The 19,341-nt window shown below is 45.7% G+C and overlaps 1 protein-coding gene across 5 annotated transcripts; it reads left to right on the forward strand.

Annotated features, from left to right (window-relative positions):
* The first annotated feature begins 792 nt into the window (after positions 1-792).
* Positions 793-19,336, forward strand: CABYR (calcium binding tyrosine phosphorylation regulated). Of its 5 annotated transcripts, XM_046024716.1 has the most exons (5): positions 3,248-3,400; positions 3,500-3,553; positions 13,788-14,135; positions 17,113-17,716; positions 19,128-19,336. In XM_046024716.1, exons 1-4 carry the CDS (start codon positions 3,253-3,255, stop codon positions 17,709-17,711), a joined length of 1,149 nt encoding a protein of 382 aa, XP_045880672.1. In that variant the 5' UTR covers positions 3,248-3,252; the 3' UTR covers positions 17,712-17,716; positions 19,128-19,336. The 5 variants fall into 5 exon arrangements, with proteins under 5 accessions (XP_045880673.1, XP_045880672.1, XP_045880670.1 ...); XM_046024714.1 differs by lacking the exon at positions 17,113-17,716 and having other exon boundaries at positions 13,788-15,040; XM_046024715.1 differs by having other exon boundaries at positions 17,113-19,336.
* Positions 19,337-19,341: the final 5 nt, after the last annotated feature.

The raw sequence follows: 19,341 nt of genomic DNA on the forward strand, positions 1-19,341 counted from the left end.
ATTGCAATGAAGCCTGTTTGGAATTTGGTCTTCATGGTTATGATGGAGGGTAAGGCTCGGTACAAACCTGTGAGCCAGAATGGTGAGAGAGCAGGTTTTTGAAAGGATGCAGCGTTCCCTGTCCTTGGTCTGAACTGCAGCCGGCGGCTGCCAGGGCAGTTGTGGAAGGATGGGTTGTGCCCCAGGTATTGCAAGACCGGAATTAACGGAAGCTGGAATCTTAAGGGTTAATACCAAGATCTCTTTCCACAGTGGATTGTCCCAAGAGGGAAAGTACTGTGTTGCGGGAAATTACTCGTTCTCTTTATAGTAGTGTTTGTTATGTATAACGTGACAAATGAGTCTTCGGAAAGGTGACTGAGAAGAGTAGCGGGTGGGGTGGGGGAGTGGTGTGAAGAGGCGCGGTGGTGACGGCGAGAACTGCCATAAATCTATTTCTCTTTCCTTCTACAACAGCTCTTTTTTTATATTGTGCGACCAAAAGCGAAGAGACCGTCACCTTGACCGACTCCTGGCCGTTTGAAAACGCCAGTTTCCCTGCGCCCGTTCGTATTCTGTCAGAAAAAGCGAGGCGACTCCCAGGCTCGCGGAGTTCCAGCCTTTGTCCCCTTCGACTCCCCATTGGCTGGAGCCACTCAGGCTCCGCCTCCTTCCGAGGGCGCTGGAGCCCTGGGGGGGAGGGGCTTTGTGACGCACAGCCTGACGTCATCGGGGGTATAAAAGCTCAGCAAGGGAGCTCGGGCTCCTACAGGAGCCGCCGGCAAGGGGGCAACGAGGAAGCTCTTTAGAGCACAGCCGGAAAGGAGAAGGTGGGGCGAATCTGGAGAAAAGGCCCCCCACCGTGTGGCCAGGAGGCAGTTAAGCCCTCGGGGCGCCTGCGCGGTGGGCTCGGTGGACAATTCTTCCAGTGTGGGGGAAGACGGAGGGCCTCCGGAGGGGGAGCCTCGTGGGGAAGGGCAGGCCCAACTGGCGAGTGTGGCAGAGGTGCCGGATCTGGGCGGAGGGTCTGCCACTCGCTCCCCCAGAGCCAGTGGACGCGGAACCCGGACCCGCTCTCCATTTCGCTGCCCTTGTCACCAAACAAATCCAATGGCAAACCAAGCCCAGACCCCGGCGTAGGTCTTGAGGGAATGAGTGATGTGTCCTGTTGAACGTTTCCAGTGGCGCCGAAGCCCCCACTCACGCGTCCTCCGCCTCCTGCTCAGGCCTTAGCCCTCAGGGAGTGGGTAAACTGGAGCTCATGGTTCAGCATGGAGATCCGGGTCCTAAAACTGGTATTTGACAAATATTTTTTAAAGGAGAGTTGTGGGAACAGTTACGCGGTCACTGTTAAGCCTTCAGTGTAGGTGTGTGTGAGTACTCGTTGATGTAGGCCTGCTTCCTGTCCCAGCCAGTATTTCTCAACTTGCTCAGGAAGGTTCTTTGCATGGGACTGTGTTGTCCCCACCAGAGTCTGGTGTGGGTGGGGGCGCGGCTAGCACCTGCGCTGAGAACCAGTAGGATCACTGTACTGTCATTCTCTACACGGTTGGTGACATCAGCTGCTAACTGCCTGCAGGAAGAGTGTTTCGGTAGCTCCACCACGGCTGTTAGTAAAGCCACGTTTCCAAACACGACTTACCTACCCTCACTGGAGCGCCAAGGGTGTACTTGAAAAAGTCACACACACACGTACACACAAATAGAGTGTAAGTATATATATGGATCATACATAAAATTACTGCCTATGGCCCTTGACGTTTAGCATGTGGGCTTGCCAAAGCTGCGCCAGTAGTTTTTTTAAAGATGGTTTAATTTAGTAAAGGTCCTGTTGACTTACACTCCAAGAGTAGGTTTTCATTAAAGAATTCAATACACTTAATGATATCCTCAAAGGGTTTGATTTGGCCAATAGAGATTCATTTTCTCCCCTGACCTTTGGGAAGACAATGCGCTTTTAAATATTCAGCATTTTGCTATGACACGTGACTTTTTATTAGAGGTTGGCTCCTTGTATAATTGCTGTAACTAAACTGTGCTGCTTAGCCCCGTGAAACTCATTACTCTCTTTACTGTAGGGATGTTGTTGACATGATTATCTCGCAGTATTCTCCCCTTTATGAGGACCCATAGGAGAAATTTCTCCTGGGTCTCAGTGTTCACAGTACCTGTGATTCTCCCAAGCAGCTGATTTGGTTTTTTATCTCAGGAAAGACGAATCATTTAACCAACTGTTTCCTATTTTGTAATGTCTGTTGGGTAGCTCAAGGGCTGATCTGATACTCCATCTCTATGAAAGTGTAGGGCCTATGGCTTCTCTTGGGATATAACCTTACCTGTAGCTTCATCATATTTTTTCTACCATAATTTTGCCCTTACCACTGAACTCATTTACTTAAATAATTTTGTTCTTTTATAAACCTTAAATCATTTTCTACAATGAAACAACACACACACACACACACACACACACACACACACACACACACTGACACACAGTTTAGAATGGCAACCTCTGCAACTTGAGCATTGCAGGTTAGACTATGCAATACCCTTGGTACCACTTAAAATCCAGAAAGGCAGGAGGAGGGGGAGTGAGGGGAAAACAAGGGCAGAGGTTAAGGGAGGATATGAAAAAGAGAGGCATATGGCGGTGGGTGGTATGATACCACAAGTAACTTATTCCTATTCTGATTAGTGTTAAAGCAAAATTAAATTTAAAACTAAAAATTGTATACTGAAAGCTGATTGATGTGCCCAGGGGTAGATTTAGAAAAAGGAGGAAAAAGATATTTTCTTGTAGAAAAACCCTATTCTACAATTCTATTTGATGAAAGCACAGAAAAGCCAGTGCCCTTATGTAGTTTGGAAGGATCTTGTTCATACATAGAACACGTGACCTTAATTTATCTTTCTGGAAATTCTGTACAAAATATTTACTGAATTTTACAGGAACAAGTTTTGTTTGGTTGGTTGATTTTTGCTTGTTTTTAGTATGATTCTAGAGTTCTTGGCAGGATTTTTCCCATGGGTTTCTTTAATAGTACCATATCACTCATCTGCACATAAGCTACTGGGAGTGTGTGTGTGTGTGTAATTAGCTCATTTTTGTTAGAATAAATGCCTAGAGATTAAACTCAAGCTAATAATTTCAATAGGAGATAGGTTTATTCTTAGAGACTACAGTTATCTCATGAATCTTTCAGTAAAAAATATATACTATAAGATTTTGTTTTTCTTCATTATAGTTGAGATTACAGACATCCTGCCAAAATGATTTCTTCAAAGCCCAGACTTGTCGTACCTTATGGCCTCAAGACTCTGCTTGAAGGAGTCAGCAGAGCCGTTCTCAAAACCAATCCGCCAAACATCACCCAGTTCGCAGCAGTTTATTTTAAAGAACTTATTGTGTTTAGAGAAGGTTTGTTATTCCCTTAGATTATATACATGTTGCTTTGAAAAGGAAGGCATTTTAAATTGGGCATTTTATGTATCTAATTTCCTGTATTTATTCCTTCAGGGAATACTTCTCTGGATATAAAAGATCTTGTTAAACAATTTCATCAGATTAAAGGTAAGTAACACAAGTGGTAAAAGTTGACTAATCCTAGTTATAAATTATTGCATCATTATCACCATATGTTTAAGAATGGTCCCCATAAATATTTTGTTTAATCACTCTGATGTTTATGAAAAATAAACCATCTATTGATTATTTAATTATTTGATCCATTTTTTAAAAATCTGGAGATAGTCTGGAGGATTTTAAATCTTTAAAAGACAAAATCGGAAAAACTCAACCTTCAAACCATTTGGTACAATGAGATCTCAAACTGTGGATAAGCTATGAATGAAACCCTTTTCAATGCCCCCATCTTAAAGGAAGTACACTGAACTTTGAAGAAAATTGGATGTTGTAGTAATAAAATCTAAATGATAATGAGATATACTATATAGGAAAGTTGTATAAACATTCTTCTTGGAAGATTTTTTTATTAAACAAAGAAACATCCTTTTTTCTTTTTTCCTCCCTTGTGATAGGTTACCTGCAGTCCAGTTGGAGGGCAAGGGATCAATTAGGTGTTACTGACCACCCTTTCTGTTCTAAGAGTCTCTAGATAGTGAAGAGAAGTTTTTTCTAGAAAGTTGTCTTCTCCAGCCATCTCTGTGGCCTAGGGCCATCCCTCTGCTTAGAAGAGAAGTTGTGTTTTATGTGTGTATGTGTAAATGCCTATGTGAACATGACAGCATGAAATTGCGTTGACAGAAAAGCAATGAAAAAAGGAGAAAGGCAGGGGCGCCTGGGTGGCTCAGTGGGTTAAAGCCTCTGCCTTCGGCTCAGGTCATGGTCCCAGGGTCCTGGGATTGAGCCCCGCATCGGGCTCTCTGCTCGACAGGGAGACTGCTTCCTCCTCTCTCTCTGCCTGCCTCTCTGCCTACTTGTGATCTCTGTCTGTCATACAAATAAATAAAATCTTTTTTTAAAAAGGAAATTAAAAAAAGAGGCAACGTTTACAAATGGTGGGAGGATCACAGCAAAAGGGGATAAATTGGTCATCCCAAGGACAGGCATACACATCTAAAAGAATGGTAAGAAGCAGCTTTTGGCAGAATTTTGTGGGGAAAACAGAGACTTGTGGTCAGTGAGGGAAATAAGGAAATAATTTTTGCTGCATTTGCTAGCCAGTATTTTGGAATGACTGTAAAGAAAAGGTAGGATCATGTGAGGCTGAGCTACTTTTATACTCTGCCAGTTTGGTGATGCCAATACATAACATAGTCAAGCTAGGGAGAAGTCAGGAGTAGAACCTAGGAAAATGTAAGAATTGAGGATTTGGATCTGCCGTGAAAGATACACCCACAACAGAAAGCAAGAATCAGCATTTGTGAAGGGGCAGGAGAGTGAAGCACTGTGGTTCTGGGATATTTACTCTCGAGTCTGACTGCTTCCCTGCAGGGTCCTGATGGCATCTCAGCTTACCATGGGACGCAGGTCTGGGCTTTGCTTGCCACCAGCAGGATTCAGACAAGTGCTAGAACACTGACCATTCTTCCCTTCCCTATTAGGCCGGTTTCCCAAGAAGTCAAGGTAATGACGGGCTTGTACTCATGCCCTCTACACCAGGAGCTATGTTTGAGAGCCTTAGGAGTGAGCAGGCTTCCTATGTTTGAGAAGGGTAGTAAAGTCGGTGAATCTTTATGAGGGGAGGTAATTAACTGGTAGCTTTTGAGACAGATTTATTTACTGAGAAACTTACCCACCATTCAGTTTAGCAAGTGGACTAAACTAATGTGGATTAGTTTAATTAACAGACTGGGCTAATGGAATAGCTATACTTCCCCTAGAGGTAAGGAGAGGGAGATAAAATGCTTTTCTCCTCCAGTAACTAGATACCAAGGCAATTTACATAACATGCAAATAATCCTAAAAGTGAGCTCACTGTATGGCTGTAGATACAGATTGCTCTTGGGTAGTAGAATAAAATGAACATTGTGTGTTCTAGTTTACTAGAGAGATGAGAAGGTAACGTGAAGGTATGACTAGAAAATACAGAGCTCTTTGTTACTATCTAAAACCAGTTTGGCTCATTTATCTGACTTTTATTGTCCTATCAACTGATTTCTTACTGGCAAAGTGTCCATTAACTTAGGTCGTATCATAGAGACTGCACGACTCTATCTACATCCAGGAAAGAATCACTCTGGGCTAAAGAGGGACTATCTACGGATATATATCTTAAGATTTCCATTTGGTAGGACATTTCCTCCCAAGTGACATCCTCCTATCTTCTAACTGGTTTAATTCCTCAACTGCTATTCCTGTGGGAGTGCCAAGCAAATTTGCTTCATGGTGGTTTGGCTCTCTACAAGGAAAATGTGAATAGAACAAGTGGAATCTTTTCCTTTAATTTTTTTTTTAAAGATTTTTAAAAATTTATTTGACAGAGATCACAAGTAGGCAGAGAGGCAGGCAGAGAGAGAGAGGAAAGGGAAGCAGGCTCCCCGCTGAGCAGAGAGCCCGACGCAGGGCTCAATCCCAGGACCCTGAGATCATGACCTGAGCCGAAGGCAGAGCTTTTAATCCACTGAGCCACCCAGGCGCCCCACATCTTTTCCTTTAAATACACTTCCCTTATGTGGATCCCAGTGCCAGGTATGGATGGTGGCACCTGTAAGATCCTAGATGCTCTGCTGGTCCCAGGGATTGTGGCTCTCCCAGGCTTTCCATGATTTGTAATATGGGAATATGGACCATTCTTTGAGGACTACATCAGCTGACCCTTATTCTGGTCTTTCAGTCTCTTCAGCATGAGACAAGGTCAACCTAAAGGCAGCACCAGGTATTAGCACTTGGTAAGGTGGGGCAGAGTCTCATTCTCATCCCTGGTGCATTTATCCCCATTTAACTCCCATGTATTAGATGGGAGCATGAAAGACATTTGTTTTATATCCACAGTACATCCCTGCACATATCATTTGTTTTATTTGAACACTTCATCCTGGATTTTTCTCGGAAGGAAGCCCATATTTGGCAGGCTTCTTTATAGGACCAGTAGTGTTTACCCGTCTCCCCCTGCACCTTTAAAAACTCATGTAAACTCAGGAAATGGAAGAGGGAGGAGGAAAAGAACCAGACTTGAGAGCAAACTTTTCTTACTTCTCTGTTCTCTTATTGCTTCCACCATTTTCCAGAGCCTAGGACCTTTAGGATGGTCCCTGGCTCTGTCCGGGATCCCTTGTGGCATATGCCTATTTCCAAAGCAGTTGATGCTGCAGAACACTTCCGTGGGTCCTCTTGTTTTTCCGCAGTTGGACGAAACAGATCTCACTACCATGTGAATCAGTGAAAGTGCCCCCATTTTTCAGCCTTCTCAGGAGAGTTTCTTCATTAAGTAGTACTAAATCATTAACTGAGGGGATTTTTTTCCTAAGATTTTATTTATTTGACAAAGATCACAAGTGGGTAGAGAGAGGAGGAAGCAGATTCCCTGCTGGGCAGAGAGCCCAATGTGGGGCTCAATCCCAAGACCTTGGGATCATGACCTGAGCCGAAGGCAGTGGCTTTAACCCACTGAGCCACCCACACACCCCTAACTGAGGGAATTTTAGAAACTCAGGTGATCTTTTAAGGCAAAGGAGTTGTCTCTTAAGTTCTACTACTTACTATGTCACAAGTAGTAAAAGAAGGGAAAGAGGAATGGAATTAGCGAGTATAGGCATACCTTCAGATATTGGGGGTTCAGGTCCAGATCACCATAAAGCGAATCACAATAAAGCAAATATTGCAATAACGCCAGTTAAATGAGCTCTTTTGGTTTCGCAGTGCCTATAGAAGTTATGTTTATACTATAGTCAAGTGTGCAATAACATGTCTAAAAAAGAAATCAGTGTACATATCTTAATTTAAAAAATACTTTATTGCTAAAAAAAATGCTAACTACCATCTGAGCTTCCAGAGAGATGCCTTGATGTTGGCGGCTGCTGGCTGATCAGGGTAGGGTGGTATTTTCTGAAGGTTGGGGTGTCTGTGGCAATTTCTTAAAATAAGACTTGAGTGAAGTTTGCTGCACTGAATGATGCTTGCTTTCATGAATGATTTCTCTGTGGCATGTGATACTGTTTGATAGCATTTATGCCTAGAACTTTTTTCAAAATTAGAGTCAATCTCAACCCTGCTGCTGCTTGATCAACTAAGTTTATAGCATACTGTATATCTGTTGTTGTCATTTCAACAACCGTCACAGCATCTTCACCAGGATTGTAGACTCCATCTCAAGAAGGGACTTTCCTTGTTCATCCATTAGAAGCAACTCCTCATCCATTCAGGTTTGATCATGAACTTGCAGCCATGCAGCTACATCTTCAGTGACTTCCTCCACAGAAGTCTGGAACCCCTCCAAGTCACCCATGGGGGTTGAAGTCAACTTCTTCCAGACTCCTAATAATGTTGATATTTTGACCTCATCCTATGAATCATAAATGTTTTTAATGGCATCTAGAATGGTGAATCCTTTCCAGAAGGTTTTAATCTGACTTCACCCAGATCCATCCAAGGAATCCTTATCTTTTACAATGATAGCCTTACGAAAGGTATTTCTTAAATAATGAGACTTGAAAGTTGAAATGACTTCTTGGTTCATGGACTGCAGCGTTGATGTATTAGCAGGCATGAAAACCACATTCAGCTCATTGTACATCTCCATCAGAGCTCTTGGGTAACCAGGTGCATTGTGAGTGAGCTGTACTATTTTGAAAGGAATCTTTTTTCTGAGAAGTCTCAACAGTGGGCTTAAACTCTTCAGTAAACCATGGTATAAACAGACATGACGTCAGCGAGGCTTTATTGTTCATTTCTAGAGCACAGGCAGAGCAGATTTAGCATAATTCTTCAGGGCCCTAGGATTGTCTGAATGGCAAAGAAGCTTTGGCTTCAATTTGAAGTCCCCAGCTGCAGTAGCCCTGACAAGACAGTCAGCCTGTGCTTTGAAGCCTTGAAGGCATTGCCTTTTCCTGTCTAGCCATCAAAGTCCTAGATATCATCTTCTACTGTAAGAATGTTTCATCTACATTGAAAATCTATTGTTTAGTGTAGTCAGCTTTGTTGATGATCTTAAGAGCTTCTGGGTCACTTGCGGCAGCTTCTCCATCAGCACGTGCTGTTTCACCTTGCACTGGACATCACGGAGGTGGCTTCTTGCCTTAAACCTCACCATCCGCCATCCACCAGCTTCAGACTTCTCTCCTGCAGCTTCCTCACCTCTCTCAGCCTTCCCAGAACTGAAGAGAGTCAGAGCCTGGCTCTGGTCTAGGCTTTGGCTTAAGGGAATGTTGTGGCTGGTTTGGCCTATCTGGACCACTCAGACCTTCTCCATCTCAGCAGTAGGGCTGTTTTGCTTATGATTTGTGTGTTCAGTTTCAGTTTTCCTTTAAGAACTTTTCCTTCTTTCACAACTTGTCTAACTGGTTGGCATAAGAGACCTCACTTTCGGCCTCAGTTTTCAAATGCCTTCCTCACTAAGCTTAATCATTTCTAGCTTTTGATTTAATATGCAAGACATGTGGTTCTCTCTTCCTTTCACTTGAACACTTAGAGGCCATTATTGGGTTATTCTTTGGTCTAATTTCAATATTGTTGTCTCTGGGAATTAGGGAGCTTCCAGGGGAGGGAGAAAGATGGGGGAACAGTCAGTCATCCTAGATTGACATAGGGCTGCCACAAACCTTCAATCTGTAAGGTGGGGGGGAGGTGTATTTGTGGAGTAAAATGAAGTGAGGTATTTTGTCCTAGGTCCTTACATAGATTTTGTCAATTAAGGCAACTTTTAAGGTAACATCATTACAATTTTACATAGAAATCTGATGCTTGGGCATGATTAAAAAAACTTGTAAGCTTCTAAAAATTAATTGCCAGTGTTAGGATCGAAACTTAGATCTTCCTAGCAGCATAACTCATGCTCTTTCCATAGTAAATAACATTCTCTGATCCCTCTGGAAAAACTTTAAATTCTTGAACTGAAAGTGGAGAGGGACTTCAGCTCCCTTCCTCCTCTTCCACTTCCTCTGTGGTCACTTCCTTGTGGAGAGCCTGAAGCCAGACTGTGCTAGTTCTCACTTTTTCACCACTCAGTGAGAAGAGGGCAGTGGTTTCCCCATGTGCAGTGGCAAACAAAATCTCAACACCATTACCTTCCATCCCCTGCAGCTTTACTGAGTCTAGTTTTTAGTATCAGCCCTCTCCTGCTCCCAAGAAAGGCAGGAAATAGCTAACTCTTTGGAAGAATCAAGAAAGCCTAGCCCAACTGAGTTAATCTATTAACTTTTTTTTTTTTAAGATTTTGTTTATTTGAGAGAGACAGATAGTGACAGAGATAGTGAGAGCGCAAGTGGGGAGAGGGAGCCTGATGTGGGGCTCTATCTCAGGGTCCTGGGAACATGACCCAGGCTGAAGGCAGACACTTAACCGACTGAGACACCCAGGTGCCCCAACTCATTAACTTTTCTTATTGATCCTGGACATTCTTGGCTTGGCCGTAAAATAGTAATTATAATCACGCACTGCTGCTGCTCATTGGGCCCAATTTCAATTTCTATGCAGCACCATAGCAGCTATGCATACCATTAAATGTCCTATTTATTCATATTAAATATGCATAATGTTTTTAGTTTATTCTTATGCCAAATTGTATTTTTATACATTATTTTCACAGTTAGTTACACATACTTGTGGCCATTCTCTCTTATTAAATAAATGAGAAATGTATCAATTTCAGAACAAGCTATACTAAATTTTGTGAAGCTCTGGTGCTACTCTGCACTTTCCTGGGCATTATTTTAATGTAAGGCTATACTGATTCCCTAAGCGGGGATGGTACTGTGCCAAAATGATCCTTTGTATTTCTTGAAGTCTCATATTTGCCTAGACAGGGTGGTGATTTGTACATAGGTAAGAATTTCATTAAGTTTAAAAAAGGTTCAAATGATTATCTGGTTGTGATACTGGGAGGGGGACTTGGGTGTTTTATGCTTTGCCATTGTGGTAAGATTAATCAATTGGGGAATAGTCCATACTAAAGAAGGACAATAAATCATGGACCCAGTCGATGGTATTGTCAAGAGTTGGGGTCAGACTGGCAGCCTAGGGCAGAAATACAAGATTAGGAGTAAGAGAGGAAGCAGATATAGCAGACCAGGAAAATGAAGACAAGGGGGTCAGGGACACTAGGACACAAGAGGCAGTATGGGCAGGAAGAACATCTTGGACCTGAGCAGCTAACCGTAGCTCTCTGCTGTCCAGGAACGTTGATAGCGCCCTGTTGTTCACAAAATCCAAACCCTTCAGTGTCACAGGGATACTTCTGAAAAACATTAAACTACTATACATTGATTTCAGATAGCCTCCCATTGTTCCTCTTCGCTCCGTTCATCTCTACCAATTGATGCGTTCATTTGCTTTAGGGGAAAAGGCGAATATAGCTTGGAAGCCATTTTACTCAGTAGTGAGTTTCCAAAGTTCACAGCAAGAAACACTTTGGAGTTTTTCAGGAGCCTATTTTCATTGAGGGAAGATTTTCTTGGAATTTGCAGAGCTGACTTTTAAGAGCCCAAGATACTAGAATCAAGTTTTTATTTTATATATGCCATAGGATATAAGCTCCTTTCCTGCTGCGAAGAGTCGGGAAACAGGAAGTCCTTCCTGGCGTGGGACTGTGGTCCAGGGCGTGGGCAGTGGACATGAAGTGCTAGCTGAGACTGGAAGTCGTCGTAAGGAAGATGGGGGAGAATCTCTGACTGGAATTCTCTAAAATCCGAACATAAGGCTTGTGCTCTGCTTTCCCGGGTGCCTCTCAGAGCGGCTGCATGGTTAGCGTGACACTGCGTCTAACACGTGCTCCGTTCAGCACCCACACTGTAATCGTCATGCTCAGACGTTCAGTCCGTAATTACTAAAAGAATAAATTTGAAGCTGTAGATTAGAAATCATGGAGGGTCTGTCTCAGCTGGGCCAGAGGTAAGATTTCTGGTGTCCCAGGGCCCGCACGTGGCTGGTAGTTGGTCCAGATGTGTCCCAGTGGTCCCCGAGTGCTGACTAGCAGGGAATCGGGCTGGGACACAGAGAAGTTAACTCGCCCCGCCAGCAGAGAGCTGCAGCACGTAATGTTCACGCTGGGGCTAAATAAAAACTGGCAGCTGGGCCTCTGATGCTAAAGAGGAACAGATTAAATTAGGAAAGGGATCTCCCAGGAAATAACAAGCCACATTTCCCACAAAGTGGAAATCCTTCAGCGAATACAGCCAAGTTAGGGACTAAGACGCAGGGCCCAAGCAGTAGGAGCGGTGGCTCTCCTCAAGGCCACCGAGAGCTGGCGCTTACTCCAGCATTTTGTTTCCTTTAGAAGTGGGAGAACCTTTGCTAAGTACCCCTAAAAGGCTGACTTAATTAGCCAAAGAGACTAAATATTTTTAATATTTTAATATTTTTAACCTAGATCAGGTACATTTTACCATTTGGAAACAAGTATTTTAATGCAAATAGAGAAAGTAAGGTAATGCTTTCTGACATGTCTGTCATAGTGTATAAATTTTGATCCCTTTCCAAGACCAGGCCGTGCAAAAAAAGCCTTCTGCGATCTGAATCCCTCCTAGCTTTGCCATCATCTCTCTCTATGCACCAGACAGCTTGTTATCGCCTGATTTTTGGTTTATGCTACTTCCTTCTCCAGGAATTGCCATGCACCTTTCAAACCCACCTATCTGTAAAGTCCAGTTCATTATTTCATTTAACAAATCTTTAAATTCCTGCCCGTTGCCAGACGCTGAGCTAGGTGAAAGTCAGTGGAAGGAGAGAGATTTCAGTCTCAGCCATGATAGGGGCTGCTGGGCACACTTAGCCTCCTATCCTCAACCATCATGAAAGCTGGAGCAATTCTATAAAACAAAGTCCAGTGCCTGGATCCCTGGGAGAAGGGATTCACAGAAAGTGAGCCCCCTCATCACCCTAGTAGCATTTTCCAATTTCTTGCACAGGAAAGCGAAGCCAAGCACAAAGTGGAAGTGTGTGTGGGAAGAGAAAATGGAGCAGCAGAGTTTGGGGCTACTAGTATGGCTGGGATTTGGGCAACAAAGTATCAGAGAGGGTGTGTTTGCAGGGAAGGATCCCCCTCAAGGTCTGCAAATCCATTTCCTTTGGGTTGCTGGCCAACTCCTGAGCTGCTTGTGTGTGGAGGATGACTTGAGGCTTAGCAGGGAAGAGCTGGCAGGAGACTGGACACAGAGTGGGGGTATCAGAAGTGGGGTGCTGTCGGCGGCAGTGGGCTTGGGCCCAGCCGATATGAAGAGGCTTGCTTGTGAGGCCCTGATATGCAATGAGACCCCAAGAAGGTCACAGCCGAGGAATACAGCATACCAGGAGAAAGAACAAGGCTGAAACACACCCACTTTCTGCTTTTCCTGCTGATTATATGAGGGAAATGTTTCCCCAAGCGAAAACCCTCAGTAGAACAAGCAGCTGTGAAAGCGTGCGATGAGTAAGGGGTGTGGGGGCCAGGAAGGTGCTGAGCAGAGGAAAGGGTTCCCTTAACCTAGGAGCTCTTCTAGGTCATCAGCTGTCTCGACCTCCCAAGCCAGGGGATGCCCTCATGCCTGAGGAGTCGCAGCATCCACTGATGGATAGAGTTCTCTTTCTGCCCCTCTGGGTCAATTTAACTTTAGCTGCTGCGTTTTCACAACGCACCAGCAAGCGCTACCCTTTTTAGGTTAGACTAGATGACGTTTCGTAATGTCAAAATATTTTATAGGCCCCGTTGTCCCATGCACTGTTAAATTCTATATACCAGTTTTCTTATGTTGAGGACTGCCTTTATTGACATGACAGCATTTGCTTCATTAAGAACCCATTATGTCAGCTGAAGATTAGATCACTTACAGGTCAGGTGGAACCCTCCTGCCCTCACCCCCTACACCCCCCGGAACACTTGGGTTTTGTGTATAAGTTTGGATCAGGAGCTTTATCCATGGAGGTTTCTAGCTTCCTTAGTTCTAGGCCGTTACGCTAACCAGCTGAAGGTGGTACCTGCTTCCTCGTTTTGTCACTGTGCTACGTAGAATCACTGATTTTGAAGACAAACTGAGGTGTCTTCTGAGCGGGTAAGGACAGGGAAGTTTGCACACCCATTCTAAAGCACAGATGCTGGGAAACTGAGCAAAACTCCTCCATGCTTGTGTATTGACAACCGAGTGTTCAACCTGTTACTGCTTTAAAATCAGGGTGGGGAGGGACATCTGCTTATTAACCCATGTGGCTTTTTTAGTAGAGAGGTGGTCAGAAGGAACGACACAAGAGAAGAAAGCAGAATGTATGAAAGAAAAGGTAGGAACATCTATAGTTTCCCAAGAACCTACACGGATGGAGAAATCCACAGACACAGAGGAGGACAATATCGCCGGACCACTGTTTATGAACAAAACCACTCAGTTCCCATCAGTTCACTCGGAGGTGCTCCAGGAGCCCGAGGAGACACCCGAAGCAGCTCGTGGTTCCACTTCGAAACTGTCGACCCCTAAGAGGACCCCACCGTCATCACCACCTCCTGCAGCTGTGTCATCAGAGTTCGCTTACGTCCCAGCAGACCCAGCTCAGTTTGCTGCTCAGATGTTAGGTAAAGTTACATCTGTTCATTCTGATCAGTCTGACGTGTTAATGGTGGACGTGGCCACGAGTATGCCTGTGTTTTCCGACGAGGCGCTGAGCTCAGAGGCTGTCGAAGATGCGGGGGCAGCCTCTCCTGCTGCGTGTTCTGCAGAGGGGTCAGTCCTGCAGGTTCTGAGCCAAACAGCTGTCCGTGTAGATTTGGGTTCTAAACCTAAAGACGATGAAGCTGAACCAGCAGCGGCTTCCTCCTTCCCCTTGCAGGATGAACAAGACCCTCCTGCTTACGACCAAGCTCCCAAGGTCCCTTTGCAGGCCGATATTGAGGTCACCTCCTTTGTTCACATCTCATCTATCTATAACAATGAGCCTGTGATTGAAGGAGTCACTTACGTGGAACAAATACCAGAACACATAGTTATCCCATTTACTGATCGTGTTGCTTCTCTTAAAGAACGTGAGCCACCACTTAGTCCCATACCTGTAGCCCTCGCCACGGGCATGTCTGAGAAAGCTGTGCATTCCGTAAAACAGCTGGAGGAGGATACTTCCTCAGTCCGTGTGGAGGCAGAAGCAACAGTTCTGCTCCCTGACACCTCTTTGGAAGGTCAGCCTGCACAGTTCCCGGAGGCAGAGGGCTCCACCCAAGCAGTAGGCTCTGAAAAACCTCTGCGCGTTGCAATGGAGTTCACTGCCCTAGTCCCTGACAACCCTGAGCAGGAGTCCTGGGGAAACTCTGCAGCCCAGGAGTTGGAGGTCAAACTCGAGCTCTCCGGGGAAGCTGCCACAGCAGTGCTCTCAGCTGCACAGGGAAGGGCAGCGGGTGGTGCCCCTCCTCCTGCTCCAGAAGGTCTTACTGAGCCAGACCCCGACCACAGCGGGAAGCAGCACTTGAACAAGGTTTGATGGAGCCAGGTAAGAAAATCAGGTACTTACAACATTACCGATTATATTTTCAGGTGACCTCTGTATTGCAGGTAACCAGGGACGTGGGCTCCCTCCAGGTTGGTCAAAAGGCTCGATTTTCAATAGGTTTTAAGATGGCAAAACTCCGTAAAGGCTTTGTTGTACTTGAGATTTTACTCTTACGAGCTGAGTGATTTTAAAGTGACATACCCCAGCCTGACCTCCGAGTTGGGTCACCTAGCACTTTTGGACCTGGCCCACAGAGTGAAAAACCCGAGTCAGGCACAAAATCTGGGATCCGGATCTGCTGTTGCAGATGTCGGCTAGGGGCTGTTGGCCTGAAATTGCTCACTTGTGAGTGTGAACTCCAACCACACAACGCCGTCCAAGGTTCGGCCCGTGGCCCGTGAGAGACATGGTGGTGTGTCGCCCCTGCTTTCGCCCTGCAGTTGGGGGGCTCTGCAAGAGGGTGCGGGGAGCCCGCGGGGCCCTGCCTCTCTGCCAGGGGGCTCCTGCAACCATGGGGGCAGCTCCAGAGCTGGACGGACAGGACGGCTCAGCCACACTTCTGTCCCATGGGTGAGTGCAGAGGCGGCAGCAGCAGAAAGGCTGGCCATTCGCTTGAGCCGCTGAGAGGACTGGTCTCCTCCCATCAGCTCCCCCAACATGTGTGAAAACCCCCACCACCGGCTGGGCTGCTGGCCGTCACCTGGGCTTGCCTGTGACACAGACATGGCTTGATCTCTCCCTCCCTCTAACTATGGATTTAGGCCTGCCCCCTCCTGCCCCAGACCCTTGAGGGCTAGACGGAGCTGACTTCCCCGCTCCCTTCTGCAGAAGTCCTCTTCCACGCTGATTCTTCCCAGAGTGGAAAGGTCGTTATCAAAGCAGGTATTCTGGGATCAAATTCTGTCTGGCAGTGTGATGGGGATCTGCACCACTGAAAAGGTCGAGGGCAGCATCGGGAGCTAGCATACGGGATGGGCACAACCCTTGTGGCAGGAGCAGCAGTGACACGCCAAGTCCCGGCTCCCCAGTGCCTTGCCTTTTTTCTAAAGCACCACGTGGAGACTGCAAATGGAAGGCTAGCCTTTACGTGTTTTCTAACTGGTTTGCAGAAGGATCTATTGACCGCATCTGAAGCCCCTGAAAACTCACCAGCTTAATCACGTGCATAGTTTTCTGTTCTTTTCTGGGGAAGAAAAGCTGCACCAGAGATATGAGGCCCAGTGTTCAAACAGGGAACTCAGCACAATTTGGGCCTGATGCCACTTCTCCCTCAGGAAGAAGTTTCACCTCCGTCCGTCCCATCTTCTAGGACTTAGTTCTCCAAGACAATACAGTCTTCATTAGGCCAGTTAAACTTGCCATCATAGATGCTGTGGTGTTAAGCAGATGGATGGCACTCCCAGACGTCTTTATTTCCCCTTAAAGAGCCCCTCTGGGACCAACCTACCTTTTACTGCCCTAGCACCTATGATTTCAAGCCTTGCCTAAAGGGGGTGCTCTTTGGGGTTCTGAGTCCTAGACTCTGTGATGCCCCGTGTGTGGTGACCAATTAATGTGAGATTATGGGGCCTGTCAAGGGCCAGAGATAAGTGATAATGTGACCAAAAGAGGAGGCCCCCTGTGGACTTCTTTAGTAAAGAAAAATTCACTATGCAGATGCATTAATGCTTTGTCACTGGCTTCACACACACTTCAATCGATTCTTTTGGTAAAGCCCCAAGTGTGGACCCTCCACGTCCTGCGTGCAGGCGCTGCGGTGGCCACGTCTCAAGCTGGTGGCTCTGGGACTGGCGGCTTCGGATGAGCTTGCAGCTTCAGCCACAACTCGAGTGCCCCTGCCACCTGCTAGCACGACCCTGTTCTCACTTTCCAGCGGTAGAGAGCCTCACATCTTTCACATTACCAAACATGATTTAGCCCTCTCTATAGCATGCTTTATGGCACACGTTACTACGACAGCTGTTTGTTTATATGTAAAGAAAATTTACAAAGACATTTCTGTGCATAGCGCCTGATACAGAGACCGACCTTTAATGCCTGCAAATTTTGTGTGTGTGTGTTTTTTTTTATAGCCATAGCAACAAGCGAAGCAGGACAACCACCACCATACTCTAACATGTGGACCCTTTATTGTCTAACTGATATGAACCAACAAAGTCGCCCATCACCGCCACCTGCACCTGGGCCTTTCCCCCAAGCAACCCTCTATTTATCTAATCCTAAGGATCCACAGTTTCTGCAGCAGCCACCGAAAGTTACTTCTCCAACTTACGTGATGATGGACGACAGCAAGAAGACCAGTGCCCCACCTTTTATTTTAGTAGGCTCGAATGTTCAGGAAGCTCAGGATTGGAAACCTCTTCCTGGACATACTGTTGTTTCTCAGTCAGATGCCTTGAAGAGATATGCTGCAGTCCAAGTACCCATTGCTGTTCCTGCAGATCAGAAATTCCAGAAACATACCCCAAATCCCCAGAATGGTAGTCCTCCTCCAAGTGGACAAGATGTCCCCAGGCCACAAAGCCCAGTTTTTCTTTCTGTTGCATTCCCAGTAGAAGATGTAGCCAAAAAAGGTTCAGGATCTGGTGACAAACGTACTCCCTTTGGAAGTTACGGTATTGCTGGAGAAATAACCGTGACTACTGCCCATGTTCGCAGAGCAGAAACCTAAAACTGGTAGGTGACTCTTCCTACCATAATATGTGGCCCTTAACACGCTAGTACTTTGATTTGTTGACCTGGAGACAGAGGTATTTACAGAGATTGAATTGAGATATGCAAAGAGTTGGGGTATACTCAAATGTGATGTGGTTATTATCTCCAAGTTCATTACCCCCGATTACTAAGAAATGCAGAGTTGGTGCACTGCACCATGATGACTCACATAGAGGACTCCGGACCTAAGACATGAACCAATCCACTCAATCACCTTTGAATACCTGGTTCTTCAGCTAGCCCCATGGAAGATGCTAAAAAGGGATGGCTTTTTAAGAAAAAAGATATTAGGTCGGAACTTTGTAAAATTGGCAGGGGAAGGGGTGGGTCAAGGCAGAGGCCAGATGTGAGCACTAGGGCCAACTGGAGAGAGGGGTGACAGGTCAGAGATGCCGTGGAGCACCTTGTCACTGCAGGAGGCTTGTTCCCTTGGAGAGTGAAGATTTACAGACTGGGCAGGCTGGAAAACAGCTGAAGGACCTGAAACAACTGGCATGAACTGGATCAGACCATTTAATTACAAATCATCTTTAAGTTCTTCATCCCCCCAGTACCTAATGCCCTGTCCCGTGCTCGTCCCACCTCCCCTGTGTGTGGGCAGAGCAAGGCCTAGACCTACCCCCTCAGTGGGGGAACAGACGGAGAGCTCATGACACCGTGTGAAGTACAGTAAGGGCAACAATGCTGACATAGACCCTCCTTTATTAGGGTGTTCAAGCCCGGATAACAGCTGACCCGAGAGCCTAAAGACCAGGGCTAGGGCAGGAAAGAGCAGACTCAGACATAGCAAGGAGGCCAAAATAAAACTGGTGGGGAGGAGTTGGGGACGGCACCTACGAGGATGCTGGAGCTGTGAAGGGGGGAGCCCCATGATTCAGGGCTCCGGATCCGTAGGACAGACACTGGGGTTGACAGCTCAACAGGAAGTCAGAAGAATGACAAACCTAGAAGGCAGGAGGAGGTCACTAGAGGAAGCAGGGAGACAAGATGATACAATGTAAGGTCAAACCCATACACCAAAGAGTTCAGATACTTCACTGGGAATTTCACACTGAATACCCGATAGGCAAAAGCTAGATTTCCTTCACAGGCAGGTTCAAGTACAACAGTGACAGTATTTAAGAAGATTACTCTGTTATCAGATTTGGTCTATGTGCCCTTCTCATTCACCCCCCTTTAGAGACTTTCAATGGAATAGTCAGAAGGGCTGTTTTTAGCATGAAATGCTGGGCTAGTGCAGTGCAAATTACAGACAGCTACATGATTAGATAAGAATTTAGTAAGGGGAGGGTAGACCTCACATTTCTGTTCTGCCACTCATTTTACATGTTCGGTTTCTGATTAAACAATTCACTGTTTACATTCCTAACAGATGCTGGAAACGAAGCCGTTTGAGCCAACGTTCAAGGTGGAGTCTGCCACCGAGCGTACTTTGTCAATAAACTTCCTGCAAGCATAAAACCCTGCGCTCTTATTTTGTAACTTAGGACAATCGATTACAAAAAGCCTTAAATCTTTTCAGACTTGTGGAGCCTTGAAAACATCTCCACTCTATGAGCAGAACTACTGAGCTTTCTAGGTGGGTC

Source organism: Meles meles, chromosome 12 (genome assembly GCF_922984935.1).
Source record: "Meles meles chromosome 12, mMelMel3.1 paternal haplotype, whole genome shotgun sequence".
Classification (NCBI taxonomy): Eukaryota; Metazoa; Chordata; class Mammalia; order Carnivora; family Mustelidae; genus Meles; species Meles meles.